This window comes from Gymnoscopelus braueri (assembly GCF_963280865.1).
Source record: "Gymnoscopelus braueri genome assembly, chromosome: 23".
Lineage (NCBI taxonomy): Eukaryota > Metazoa > Chordata > Actinopteri > Myctophiformes > Myctophidae > Gymnoscopelus > Gymnoscopelus braueri.
The window spans coordinates 142131-157130 of record NC_137625.1 but is presented as its reverse complement, the minus strand read 5'-3'; the positions used below and the strand labels follow the sequence as shown (position 1 = coordinate 157130).

The window sequence follows — 15000 nt, the reverse complement described above, 5'->3', positions numbered from 1 at the left end:
GTGTGTGTGTCCCACTTTCATTACACCCTCTCCAAAATGACCGCTCACCACACACACACACACACACACACACACACACACACACACACACACACACACACACACACACACACACACACCTTTTTCACTCGTATGCATTCATAGAATATCGTGGCCAGTTCATATGTATCACCTAACATACTGTAGTATATATATTTTTGTTAAAATTTGTGTTACACTTCTTGTTTTAACAGATAAATTATCTCTTACACCAACTTTAAAATCTTGCAGTTTCTGTGCAGATTTATCAGGTTTTCAGGCAAACAGTTTGTCGTTGAATTTAAGTTTTGAAACTTTTGTGTGTGTGTGTGTGTGTGTGTGTGTGTGTGTGTGTGTGTGTGTGTGTGTGTGTGTGTGTGTGTGTGTGTGTTTTGTGTACCAGTGTTTGAGGCCATAATTCATCATTAGTGGATTAGAGTCCAGGTGTAGATCACATGTGATCTCCATCCATCCAGCCAATCAGAGTGCAGATCACATGTGAAGGCACCAATCAGGTGCTAAGTGGCTGCTGCTCAACCAATGAAAAACCTTTTTTTCCCAGCGAACAATTCCCCAGGTTGTCACGGCAACCAAACAACGCCTAATTGAAATAATTTAAACACTCTGGAGTTGTTTAATCATCTGACTGACACCCTTAACTGGCTCTCACCCATACCCCCCCACCCTCTCACCCATAACCCCCCACCCTCTAACCCATACCCCCCCCACCCTCTCACCCATACCCCCCCACCCTCTCACCCATACCCCACCCTCTCACCCATACCCCCCCACCCTCTAACCCATACCCCAACAAGTTAGACTATGTAGATAAGAGTTTTCTGCCCGACAACAATAATGTATTTGCGACACTTGACCACAATCCAGCTCCAGTCGCAGGCGGGGGGGGGGGGGGGGGGGGGGAGTTAACGAGGTGCATGTCGTTAGAGGGGAGGGGGGTTAGGGGGGGACAGAGAGAGAGAAAAAGGGTCTTTCTGTTGAGATGCAACAAATCATTTGTGTGTTATTAACCCCGAGGTGTAATTATGCAGATTGACATGGATTTTTCCCTGAGAGGGTGGAGGGGGGGGGGAGGAGGAGGGGGTTCAACACAGAGCCCGTCGTCGCTGACAGCGAAGAAAACTTGTATCTCCATGATTTTCATATTTTTTTCATCTCTCCATAGAATGAATGAACAGTAGTATCAATACAACGTCAGCCTGCTGTATTTCTACACATGGTTTCACGTATATTAAATACCTATATTATAATGAACAGTAGTATCAATACAACGTCAGCCTGCTGTATTTCTACACATGGTTTCATGTATATTAAATACCTATATTATAATGAACAGTAGTATCAATACAACGTCAGCCTGCTGTATTTCTACACATGGTTTCATGTATATTAAATACCTATATTATAATTGTCATTAAGACGTCGTCACAGCAACGCCAAAATACATTCAGTCGACTAAATAAACTGCAGATTAAGTCGACTAAAATGTTAGGATATTTAGACATACAACTATACAACTATATACATATTCTACTATATAACTATATATATTACTATATATACTATATAAGTATACAACTAAAAGAAAAACATTTAAATTCAAATGGCATTTCATTCAAAAGACTCATGAGAGATATTTTACTGTGTGTGTGTGTGTGTGTGTGTGTGTGTGTGTGTGTGTGTGTGTGTGTGTGTGTGTGTGTGTGTGTGTGTGTGTGTGTGTGTGTGTGTGTGTGTGTGTGTGTGTGTGTGTGTGTTATAAATATGTAACCAATGAAAGGTATGAACAAGAAGCTTGTGACTAGAGTAATAACTACATTTAAATCACATTTTGATTGATTGAATATTTTATATTTAAAACAGCTCAGTCTAAATGCAGTCTAAAAGGTCCGTTCGAAAAGGTCCTTGCGGTCTCGTTTCCATTGAGGTCCTTGGTATTCAATTCATAGTCATATAGTGGCACCAACAGTTCAAATATCAACACAAAAATACAGAAAAAAAATACACTATGTACAAACAATGGGGGGGGGGGGGGGGGTCGTCTAACGGTAAAAGAGTACTACCTCCTCTTATGGCCTCCAGAAAGGTGAATTTCCAGGGCTATTTTAAAGGAACCCAGCAAACTGCATTTTTTTGAGGGATGGGGTCAGACTATTCCACACCTGGGTGGCAGTGCTGTAGAAGGAGTTTTTACCCATGTTTGTTTTATGGGTGGGTGGTACCAGAGCGTTGTGGGTGGAACCAGAGCGTTGTGGGTGGTACCAGAGCGTTGTGGGTGGAACCAGAGCGTTGTGGGTGGTACCAGAGCGTTGTGGGCGGTACCAGAGCGTTGTGGGCGGTACCAGAGCGTTGTGGGCGGTACCAGAGCGTTGTTAACGCTCCCTCTAGTTTTGTGATCAAATGTTTTTTTTTTTACCTTTCCTGAAAAGTAACAGTTTTTTTTTCTCTCTCGTACATAGGAGGTTTTCATGCTAGCAGAGATGCTAATGAGTGTGGAGGGAGGTTAGTGAGATCTGGGGGGTCTGGGGGCGGGGGGGGGAGGGCAGCCATTCATCATGTTGACTGATGGCGGGGCGCGGCGCTCTCTGCTCCCTCATGGTTAACCCATTGAGACCTGGAACGCATCTGTGTCATTTTCTGATTTGAGCTAAAAAAAAAAGCATTATTTTACAATTTGGCTATTGAAAAATAGCAGATCTACAAGCTCGTAGCGCGGCACTCGGTGCCGCGCTACGAGCTTGTAGATCTGCTATTTTTCAAAAAATCTTGAAAATGGGTGCAAATCTTTTAATATATATTGTTTTAAAGCGAACATTTTTAACTCAAATCTTTGCTTCTGGGGGGTCCCTGGAACAACATATTTTGAGATGGGGGGTCGGCGGCCAAATACTAGTAATTTTGGGGGTCCTTGACATGAAACAGTTTGAGAACCACTGATATTATTAACCACTGAACCGCTGATTATAGAAACATTTTTTTCCAGAATACTGGTGGGATTTAGAATCATTTCATTAGTAGAAACGACTTCAGGTCTGAATGAGTTAATGTAGTGGAGGAAGGAGGGGGGGGGGGCTCTCTCATGGTTAATGTAGTGGGTAATTAAGTGTCATTTAAGGCGCTAATGGGACCATGATCAATGATTCTACCCCAACACACTGCACTGCTGGTAGAGAGACACCCACACACCACAGAGAGAGAGAGAGAGAGAGAGAGAGAGAGAGAGAGGTGGACACGCTGAAGAGGGTGACAGGCTGTGTGTGTGTGTGTGTGTGTGTGTGTGTGTGTGTGTGTGTGTGTGTGTGTGTGTGTGTGTGTGTGTGTGTGTGTGTGTGTGTGTGAATCATACAACACAATAAGCCATTATAAGGACAGACTTCTCTTCAGGCTCTTGTTAAAGCTTTGCTTTGGTTTGTTCACACGATAACACACTCTATCTGATACACACTGTGTGTGTGTGTGTGTGTGTGTGTGTGTGTGTGTGTGTGTGTGTGTGTGTGTGTGTGTGTGTGTTCGCGCCAGGGTTGTTTATTAACCTTCAGAAATGTTTTTTTTCCCCAGAAGGCAAAGCAAGCGAGATAAATGGTTGCCCCCTCATGGACACACATACACACACACACGCACACACACGCACACACACGCACACTTGCATTTAAGTATTTTACTTAAACAGTACAATTTTGTGTTTTTTAGGTTTTTTTGCCCATGTTGAAGCATTGAAAAAATATATCAGATCTACAAGCGTCACAACGCGCCGCAAACTGCAAAGATATTTAACTCTAGAGCGGGAACAGAACAGACACTAGAACAGACCCCTGAGGGACTCCACTCATCATGGTTAAAGTGGTTTCATTAAAACAATGATTCACTTTCCCTTTGATCTGAAACTACATTTAGATCCATATCTCTCTCTCTCTCTTCTCTCATCCTCCACTCTGCATGCTGACGCACGCACACACACACACACACACGCACACGCACACGCACACGCGCACACGCACGCACGCACACGCGCACGCACGTGCACACACACACATAGCCTGCAGGGAGAATAGAATTAGATCATTGGAGGCCAGAGTGTCTTTATGTAAAGAGTTTTAAAACATGTCCCGTCATAAAGGCAAATACACATCTATGTAAAAAAAATAAAAACACATTCCCTGCCATTGACGGAGATCTCTGTCATTTAAAATCCACCCAGAATAGACCCTCCAGAAAGACGCGGGCAAAAATCCTTGATTACGCGGCTAAAACTCTTGATTTTGCGATGAAATATGCGGTTTCTTTTCACCGCAATTTTATGCGGTGAAATTGCGGGAAGTTGCAAAATATGCGGGAAGTTGTGAAATATGCTGTAATATGCGATGCGAAGCACATATTATGCGATACGATGCGATGCATAATTATGCGCCATTTTGCTGATTATGCGGTAAATTCTGCGATCGTATAACCCAAGATAACGCGATCCGAAGATGTACTGCTCCATTCACTTCCTGGTTAACTTATCACTTTAAAATCCTGTATCTCGGCTCCTGTGTTTTACGATGTCTTTTTGATGCTATTTTCAACTGGGTAAAACAAGAGAACGGGAGGTCGCCATGACATTTTTTTTTCAAGGAAGCAGAGTGAAACCCTCAGTGATTAACAACCATCAGGGGATCCATCATACTGGAGATAAATACTCAGTGGTTCTTGAAAAAAAATAATATATATATATATATATATTGAAAATGCTGTCAGAAGCTGTATTACCTCCAGCATTAGAAAGCCCAAATTCAAACGTTTAAAACATTTTATAATTCCATAACATTATTATTTTTTTAAAGCCATTAATCTGATGTGTTGTGAGCTTGTAGATCTGCTATTTTCACTTTAGTTTGGTTCCCGGGGAGACGTCACACTTTGGCTCTTTTGGGTCTCCAGCTAAAAAAAAGTTTGAGAACCACTGCTACACACACACACACACACACACACACACACACACACACACACACACACACACACACACACACACACACACACACACATATATATTTCCCAGAACCCCCCTGTGTGTGTGTGTGTGTGTGTGTGTGTGTGTGTGTGTGTGTGTGTGTGTGTGTGCGTGTGCGCGTGTGCGCGTGCGGAGGGAGATGGATGTAGCGTACCTGCCACTCGTTCCTGCCGTCCCGCTCGGCCGGTTTGATGCCACAAGATGCTAATGGCTCTCTGGGGAGGAGGGGGGGTGGGGGGGGGGGGGCATAATTAAGCTGAGGGTTTTTGCCTTGTAACGAATTCAAAGACACTTTACCGCTCTGCTCTCTGCCTCCTTCACACCAAACACACACGGCGAGCTAGCCAGAGAGGCCTCCTCCTTCTCCTCCTTCTCCTCCTCCCTCCTCCTTCTCCTCCTTCTCCTCCTTCTCCTCCTTCTCCTCCTCCCTCCTACTTCTCCTCCTTCTCCTCCTTCTCCTTCTTCTCCTCCTTCTCCTACTTCTCCTCCTTCTCCTCCTTCTCCTCCTTCTCCTCCTCCCTCCTCCTTCTCCTCCTTCTCCTCCTCCCTCCTCCTCCCTCCTCCTTCTCCTCCTTCTCCTCCTTCTCCTCCGCTCAGCTCGCTGCCAGCAGACACAGATTATAATTGGTGATAAATATATCAATTTCTAATGTATCTCTGCGGGTCAGGAACGTCTCACTGTGTTTCATCTAGAGGGAGTCTAGTCCGTACCAAAGAACACACAATAACATGTAGGATATAGGGAGGGGGGCTTGTAGGATAGAGGGAGGGGGGCTTGTAGGATAGAGGGAGGGGGGCTTGTAGGATAGAGGGAGGGGGGCTTGTAGGATAGAGGGAGGGGGGCTTGTAGGATAGAGGGACGGGGGCTCGACTCACGCCGCGACACGTCGCGGCGTGAGTCACATCATGAGCTTGTAGATCTGCTGTTTTGTGGAGCGCGAGACCTAAAGTACAACTCTGGCTTTTTCCCGGCTCAGTACAGCTGAGCGGACGTAGCGATTGGATGAGAGAAAAAATAGACCAATTAAATTCTTCCACCAGGCTTTAAGCCCGGCCAACCCCGACGACCAAAACCGCAACGACCAAAACCGCAACGACGCCATTACCAAAAACCATACTCTACTCTTGGTAACAGATGTTTGTTTACATTGTGTTGCAGGTTGTTCGGGGTAACAGATGTTTGTTTACATTGTGTTGCAGGTTGTTTGGGGTAACGGGGAACTGCGCGGCCTGCAGTAAACTGATTCCTGCCTTCGAGATGGTGATGAGAGCCAAGGACAATGTCTACCATCTGGACTGCTTTGCATGTCAACTCTGTAACCAGAGGTACGTAGTAGTCAGACAGACAGGTATATGGTATACTGGTCTACCTTAACACATTACCTGCCTTGATATTAAACATTGTTTTTTATCCCATTGCCAACGTAATTACCTTAAATAGACATCTTTGAAACGGCGTGGAAGCCAAAAAAAAAAAGTCCCCTTGGCTAGGCGGAGGGATCCGTGTATCCACTGGGACAATGACATTCCAACCACGATCCGCCATTTTGGGGCTTTGGTCCGTTGAAAACGTTTTCAATGCAAAAAAAACAACTGAGTTAGGATTGTTTTTCTAAAAATCCCATAGTCAGGGTGGATGGATGTCTGGTGTTTTGGAATGACGTCACATCAGACTACTTCTTCTCTGAGTGATGAGGGATCATTCTTAAGCTGTGTTAGAGCGCCCCTTGTGGAATTGGACAGTATGACGGGAGCATTTGAATATTGTCAGAGGCAGCAGTAGAGTTGCTGATTGATTGATTGATTGATTGATTGATTGAATAATGTATTAGCAGTTAGCAAAAAAAGCACAGGAAAGTACAGTTCAATACAAGGTCTGTTAAGAGGATTTAAAACCCAAGAAAGCCTATGGCTTGTTTCCATTGGGGTCCTTTGTACTCAATTCATTTCCGATATCAGTTTCCGATACTCCATGACATTCTGGTATCGGTATCGGTGAGTATGCCAGTCTACATCATTCTGATACCATGACATTTATCACATCTTACACACTGTTTTATCCTCTAAATGTACTTTTTACATCATTAGTTTAATAACTTGCAGCTGCACTGAATGTTGATGTATTCCCAGATCAGTGGATGTCAAACCTTTTCATTTCAAGGACGCCCATAACTCTGAGAGAGTTCAAATGGAACCATGTGTACCCTGGGTACCATGAGTTCACTAAGTACCATGAGTACCATGAGTACCATGTGAACCATGAGTACCATGTGTACCATGAGTACCATGTGTACCATGTGTACCATGTGTACCATGAGTACCATGAGTACCATGTGTACCATGAGTACCATGAGAACCATGTGAACCATGAGTACCATGAGTACCATGAGTACCATGAGTACCATGAGTACCATGTGAACCATGAGTACCATGTGAACCATGAGTACCATGTGAACCATGAGTACCATGAGTACCATGAGTACCATGAGTACCATGTGAACCATGAGTACCATGAGTACCATGAGTACCATGTGAACCATGAGTTCACTATGAGAGTTACGGACAGCGATGTGCCGGGTCATCGGCCAAGAGGAGACTCTTTGACTCTTTGACTCTTTGAGTCTTTGACTCTTTGAGTCTCTGAGTCTTTGAGTCTCTGAGTCTTTGAGTCTCCGCCGGTCATCAAATTAATGTCTCAAATGAATGAGACAAAAACTAAAGAATCTCCATGAATTCAAAGCTTCGTGGGCTTTGTGTGTAATTGACAGACGAGAAGTCATTTTTTTTGTCTGAACTACTCCTTTAAGTACAAAATGTGAGTACTTCTCCCAACACTGCACATACACACACACACGCACGCACGCACGCACGCACGCATGCACACACGCGCACACACACAGAGAAAGGCCGGTTACGGACAATTAGCGTTGGGTTATTGTCTTTCCATTCTAGAGCAGCTGCAGCTAAACATCTCCTCTAATGAAAGAAGTCAGCTAATCTCCCCTCACACACATACGCACACACACACACACACACACACACACACACACACACACACACACACACACACACACACACACACACACACATACACACACACACACACACGCACGTTAAAAGCCATTTAAGCATGGGGAGCTAAAGCTTTCTTCTTACATTAGCGTGATACGAAACGGTTGAAACAAACATCGACGTTTAGCCACTCCCCCCCGCCCGTCGGTTGGTCGGTGGGTTGTTGGGGGGGGGGGGGGGGGTCCCGTTGCAGATGCCCGTCACAATCTGGCCGCGGCTCTCAGACGAAGATTTATGGGGGCGGCGGCCGTCGTTGATTGGAGGCGCGGCGCCTCGAGCTTTGACTTTTTATAATTATCTTTTCATCTTTTTTTACCTGGTTTACTGCTTGACGTAGACAAAAAAATCTCTCTGAAAATAATGTCTTGTTTGCGCCCCCTAGTGTGAAACGTTGAGCATTGGTTTTAAATCGTTTTAATTTTATTGAAATTAAATTCGATTTACTGTCAAATCCTCCAAGTGTTAATGTAACTCTGAAAGGTTCCATGTGTACACTCTCAGAGTTATAGACCTGTAAGGGTCCATTTGGTTCCATGTGTACACTCTCAGAGTTACAGACCTGTAAGGGTCCATTTGGTTCCATGTGTACACTCTCAGAGTTACAGACCTGTAAGGGTCCATTTGGTTCCATTTGTACACACTCAGAGTTACAGACCTGTAAGGGTCCATTTGGTTCCCAACTATCAATATATAATATAATTTGTCCTCACTAATGCTCATTAAAGATGACATCATGTCTGTCTACTCACTCTCTGTCTCATTGGTTCAGAAACCTGCCTACCAGTGACATCATCGATGGGGATTCCAAGCCAATAGAAACGTCAGCCTTTCACGTCCTGTAAAGTTAGCATGTTGAAACATTTCTAGTTTTAATAAACGAAATAGAAACCTTGTTTGAAACCTGCCTACCGATGATGTCATCATCGTGTGTGTGTGTGTGTGTGTGTGTGTGTGTGTGTGTGTGTGTGTGTGTGTGTGTGTGTGTGTGTGTGTGTGTGTGTGTGTGTGTGTGTGTGTGTGTGTGTGTGTGTGTGTGTGACACGCTCATACTTGATCGTAGCAATCCAACCTTGCAAACGGCATTGTGTGCCTCGTCGCTGACCCCGACAGGAGCGAGGGGGTAATTACACACTGCGACCCCCCCCCCCCCCACTCCGTCACTCGCCTGTTGTCTGTTTATCAGATTTCTACTTTATTTATTTTTTTCTGCCGACAAACGGTTTCCAGCGAGAAACGTTTCTCCTGCTCCGCGGACCATTTGACCTGATGGATTAGATCACTGCATAGAACAGAGAGAGAGAGGGGGGGGGGCTTTGATGTTTGTTTGAGACTGTGAAATGACAGAGAAGGAAACGCAGCAGATAGATAGATCACTATGTCAGACTAAAGGAGATGAGGGTCTAGTTGTTTTCCAGTGACATGAAGAGAGAGAAAACTATATGGAGGGAATGTTGAGACAGATCTCCTCATGGATCTGTGGTCCTTGTGGTGGAGAAGAGATCCAATAGAATTAAGACTAGTGGAGAAGAGATCCATTAGAACTAAGACTAGAGGAGAAGAGATCCAGTAGAACTAAGACTAGTGGAGAAGAGATCTAGAAGAACTAAGACTAGTGGAGAAGAAGAGATCCAGTAGAACTAAGACTAGAGGAGAAGAGATCCAGTAGAACTAAGACTAGTGGAGAAGAGATCCAGTAGAACTAAGACTAGTGGAGAAGAGATCCAGTAGAACTAAGACTAGTGGAGAAGAGATCCAGTAGAACTAAGACTAGTGGAGAAGAGATCCAGTAGAACTAAGACTAGTGGAGAAGAGATCCAGTAGAACTAAGACTAGTGGAGAAGAGATCCAGTAGAACTAAGACTAGTGGAGAAGAGATCCAGTAGAACTAAGACTAGAGGAGAAGAGAGTGGTCCTCTCCTCTCCTCTCCTCTCCTCTCCTCTCCTCTCCTCTCCTCTCCTCTCCTCTTTAGAATCTCTTAGCTCCTTATCACCATTTCAACAAGGTCGGCAAATGCTGCGGTGCACTGTGTTTACCAGTGGAGCGGGGGAGGGGGGGGGAGCAGCTAGGCTGTGTTTAACGGAACTCCTTGGATGTTTGGTTTTCACGCTGTAGCGTAGCGCTAGCAGCTATAGCAGCTAGCCAACCGGGCCGGGGGAGCAGAGCTCTGTCTCAGGTAACGGCAAGACGAACGCTAGCTATACCTCTGGGCTATGGGAGCGGCATACACAGCAGCGCTAGCTAGCTACCTTCTGGCTATGGGAGCGGTAAACAAGGAGCGCAAGCTAGCTATACCTCGTACCTCCGGGGGGAATTCATTCATAGCTTTTTATCGCGCGCCTCGCAGGCAGAGTGGGAGAAAAGATTGAACCCGCCGCCCGATTCATTTGGGACCAATTAACGGAGATTCTAAAATACTGCAGCACATCGGCTCGTATATTTATTTATTATATTGTATTTCATATCAGCTCATATATTTTCAGGGCCAAAACAAAATGCTGCCGTTTCATAATGTGTCTCAGTTTATGCTGGAAATGAAGCCAAGTTTCTGGAGCTAGAGATGGATTTTATCATTATTATTATTATTATTATTTTAATTGTGAATGTTGTGACTTCTCTAAAACAAAAACTGATATTTTGGACGAACGCCGGCTGCTGGCGCCCATTAGCACAGTGGTTCTCAAAGTGAGGTCCGAGGGACCCCCGGGGGTCCTTGAGGGAGTTCCATCTCTCTCTCTCTCTCTCTCTCTCTCTCTCTCTCTCTCTCTCTCTCTCTCTCTCATAATTGGGATTGAATGGGTTAACAGCGCAGAGATCTAGCCGTAGGGGGCAGTGAGCGGGTGGGTGGGTTTGGGGGAGGGGTGTTGTTTAGGCTAAAGCAGGGGGGGTGGGGGGGGGGGGGGGGTACCATGGGAGACGCCTCGGCTCAAGTGTTCGTTTACGCGGTCGGTCGGTCGGTCGGTCGGTCGGTCGGTCGGTCGGTCGCGGTAAAAGTCTGTCTCAGAGTGTGAACCCTAGAGCTACGAACTAACGATGTGTTCTGTTTGTTTTGGTCCGTTACGTAACCAAGGGTTTGTCTAACGTGATTGGCTCACGGCCCAAAGCCCTGGAAAACTACCTTTACATTGAACTGCATAGTTACTTATTATCAGTGTTGAGCAGTAATGAAAAAAGTAATTGAAATACATTCCCTCCTTTGTTATTCAACATTATGTTTTGTTCAGGCACTTTTTTGGGCAGCTCTGTTGTCTCTTTCAGTCAGGCACACATATAGCCCTGTTAGTGTCGGGGCCTAAATGTAAATGTAAAGCCAGTGAACAGACTTGTAGATCAGCTATCTTCGCCACACAGCTTTTATATTGAGTCGACTGAAACTTGACTAAAAGTAAAACGTTTCAGATTTACTAAAATATGACTAAAACTAAATGTATTGTTTTTTCAAAAGACTCTAAAACCACATCCACATCAATCTGGGAACCCATCGTCAAAAAAAGGAAAAACAGCGCCCTCTGCTTTTTTTTACTTTTAATTTGACTCTGGGGGGAGTGATTAACTAGACCTATGCTGACTGGAAACCAGGGTTTTGGTCTCTGCCCTTAGTTTACTTTAGTTTAGTTTAGTTTATTAGCACATTGTTATAACAAATATAGAAACAATACATATTAAAAGACAAGTTGCTGTGCGAGGAAAGGAAGAAGCCGGATGGCTTATTTGGAATCCTTTCCTTCATGGGAGAGTTCATTAAAACAACTGGATTAAAAGTTCAATAAGAACAATACAAAAAAATTATAATAATAACACAAGTTTCCAAGGGGAGCAGTAGTGCAAATAAAGAAATAAAAACACAAACTGCTCAAAAGAAGAAAAAGACAAACAAAACAAAAAAAGAATAAACAATTTTGTAAAGATGACTAAATCAATGGACTATAGTAAGGAAGAAATTAGATATTGTTTTAGATGTTTCTTAGCCCTCCACTTCCGGTGGTGCGACTATGTTTTCATTCCCACTAACAATATTTCTCCACAGAACACTAACACCACTTCTCCCAGAGAACATGGATGGTTTTGGTTATAAGCCACTTGTTTCTATGATGAAAGAGAAAGTTAAAATGTTACTATCTTTCCGTGGTTTTGTTGGCTCAGAGGACGCTGTTGTTAAATGAGTTTGGGTTTGTTTCCAGTGGGAAGCGAGCGCCCAGATGTAAATCCCGCCCACTACATTTGATTGGGTAAAGTGTGGCCTGCTTCTTGATCTGAAGGCACGCCCACTTGTAGGCTAACGCGCACACGTTCCCGACAGATTCAGTAGCGTAGCTCTGAATCTGTTCTTCAGAGATTACATCCACATTAACACTGGTACTTGTATTTGTTGTTGTGTATTTACTGTGTGTATTTGTTGTGTATTGTCCAGGTTCTGCGTGGGAGACAAGTTCTTCCTGAAGAACAACATGATTCTGTGTCAGTCGGACTATGAGGAGGGGCTTATGAAGGAGGGCTACGCCCCCCAGGTCCGCTGACCCCCCCCCCAAGAGAGAGAGGAAGAGGAGGATGAAGAAGAAGAGGAGTGGAAGAGAGAGAGAGAGAGAGACTATAAAAGAGGAGGGTTTGCAACAATCACTCAACAAAGAAAAGGCACTATCCCGCCTCCTTGCTTTCTGACACACCCCCTCCCCTCCATTTGGACCCCCTAGTGGTCCCCAGACCCCCCCCCCCCATGTACATAACTCCAAGCCCCTCCCCCCTCAGCGAGGCGGAGAGACTAACGCTGTACAGTAAATAGCCATACAGACAGACAGACAGACAGACAGACAGACAGACAGACAGACAGACAGACAGACTTGTGAAGTATTACAAAAAGAAAGAAAAAATAAATGTGGGTTTTATCTGTGACTAAACGATGCCCCCCCCCCCCCCCCATTCAGAAGGGCTGTACGTGTGTCGTTTATTTATTTTCTCCGCTGTTGACGATCTGATCTGTGAAATCTTTTATTTCACACTCTGGGCAAAACCTACCGTCTGAGCCACTTAAAAACAGATCAATCTACGTTGTGAGCTTGTAGATCGGGGGCTCTTTGATGTAGAGGGTAAATACTAGAGGACCTAGTACAGCGCCCTGTGGGACCTCCCGGTCAATTAAGTGTAACGGGGGGGGGGGGTGGTGGCAGTGGTTTATGAAGGCGGGGCGGGGGGGAGTGGTTAATGAAGGCGGGGCGGGGCTAGTTTTAGAGACGGGGGGGTGGGGGGTCGGCTACTTTTTCTACAACTGTATTTATTTAAAAAGTCCTCAGTTGTTTTTGGTTTGACAACCAAAAAAATAAAATAAAATAAAGGGAATTAGAAGGAAAAAAATAACCATTTTGACATTTTGCTGATGATTTACTTGAAACTGAATCACTGTTTTGATGACATCACTGTTTTATGACATCACTGTTTGATGACATCACTGTTTGATGACATCACTGTTTTAATGACATCACTGTTTTATGACATCACTGTTTGATGACATCACTGTTTTATGACATCACTGTTTGATGACATCACTGTTTGATGACATCATTGTTTGATGATATCACTGTTTAGGTGTTATTTGGGATGAGAAGGTGTTTTGGAATGAGAGTGTGTCGCCCATGGGCTACTGGGCTACTCCCCTTTCTTTTCTCCTCGTGACGAGAAAATACATCTTCTTTACCCTTATCAGTGTTAAGTAACAGAGGCAGCCCTGGACGGGGGGATCAGTGTTAAGTAACAGCGACACCAAGCCCTCAGCGGGGTTTGGATGTGCAGCCAAGCTCGCCAAGTGTTCGTTAAAGACCTGGTGAAACGGCTTCGTTTGTTTTCCCCCCGCTAGCTGGCCAGCTAATTGGCTAAATGAAAACGGTCCATCAACCAATCACGGTGCAGTGCCGGCTGAGACTCGCCTGTTTTTCAGACACGTATTTTAATGTGCCGTTTTAGTTTCAAACGAGTGATGCACCGTCTGGCCGTCGTCTGGAGTTAGATAAAGAACGTAGCGGTGTCTCCCTAATTAAAATCAGGTGCGAGTCGAGGAACGTGAGATATGGGAATCGAACAGGTGAATAAAATCAAGTTTCATACATATTCATGAGGGCCTATCTATGTCGTCACGCGGTACGTTGGCGTTAACCCATTAAAACCGGGAACGCATCTGTGAAACCACTTAAAACCATTATTTTATACTTTGGCTGTTCAAAAATAGCAGATTGTTTTTTTGCTTCTGGGGGTCCCTGGAACAACATATTTTGAGGTGGGGGTCCGCGGCCAAATACATATCAATTTGGGGGTCCTTGACATGAAAAAGTTTGTGCACCACAGATATAGAAACATGGATAAGTTTTTCAGACATTAGTAGAATCCCCCAGAAGCAAAGATTTGAGTAAAAATGATTTAAAAAATATATATATTCAAAAGATTTGCACAAACGTTCACAATGTTTCCAAAAATAGCAGATCTACAAGCTCATAGCGCGGCACTCGGTGCTGCGCTATGAGCTTGTAGATCTGCTATTTTTCAATAGCCATATAAATCTTAAAATGACACACAGATGCGTTCCCGGTCTTAAAGGGTTAAACCAATGAATTAAAGACACAAAGTAACAAAACCTTCATTCATGTGTAAATGGTCTAAATGGTCGGGTTGTAAATAGTAAAGAAATATCCAGTTTTTTGTTGGCTTGCTCATTGTATAATGATTTGTTTTAATGTGTTCATTCAGCATGAGATGGTTTATTTTTTAGGACAACAAGGCTTGTAAATACTGTAATTGTAATAATTTTAAGCACAAATGTAATACAGTTCTATTGTGTTACCAGTCAATGTTGGTGGTTGTTTCTTTCATGGTTGTCTCCTCCTCCTCTCTTCTTCTCCTTTATTTTACAATTTACGAT

At 44.2% G+C, this 15000-nt stretch overlaps 2 protein-coding genes across 12 annotated transcripts in view; one reads left to right on the top strand and one right to left on the bottom strand.

Moving 5' to 3' along the window:
* Positions 1-12641, top strand: part of lmo3 (LIM domain only 3) — a 36381-nt gene extending 23740 nt beyond the window's left edge. Inside the window, exons 2-3 of the mRNA XM_080420714.1 lie at positions 6227-6352; positions 12508-12641. Of these exons, the coding sequence (XP_080276840.1) occupies positions 6227-6352; positions 12508-12613 (232 nt within the window). The 3' untranslated portion in view covers positions 12614-12641. The remainder of the gene's footprint in view (positions 1-6226; positions 6353-12507) is intronic.
* Positions 1-15000, bottom strand: part of LOC308079286 (NACHT, LRR and PYD domains-containing protein 3-like) — a 319371-nt gene that overhangs the window by 198506 nt on the left and 105865 nt on the right. The window lies entirely within an intron of this gene.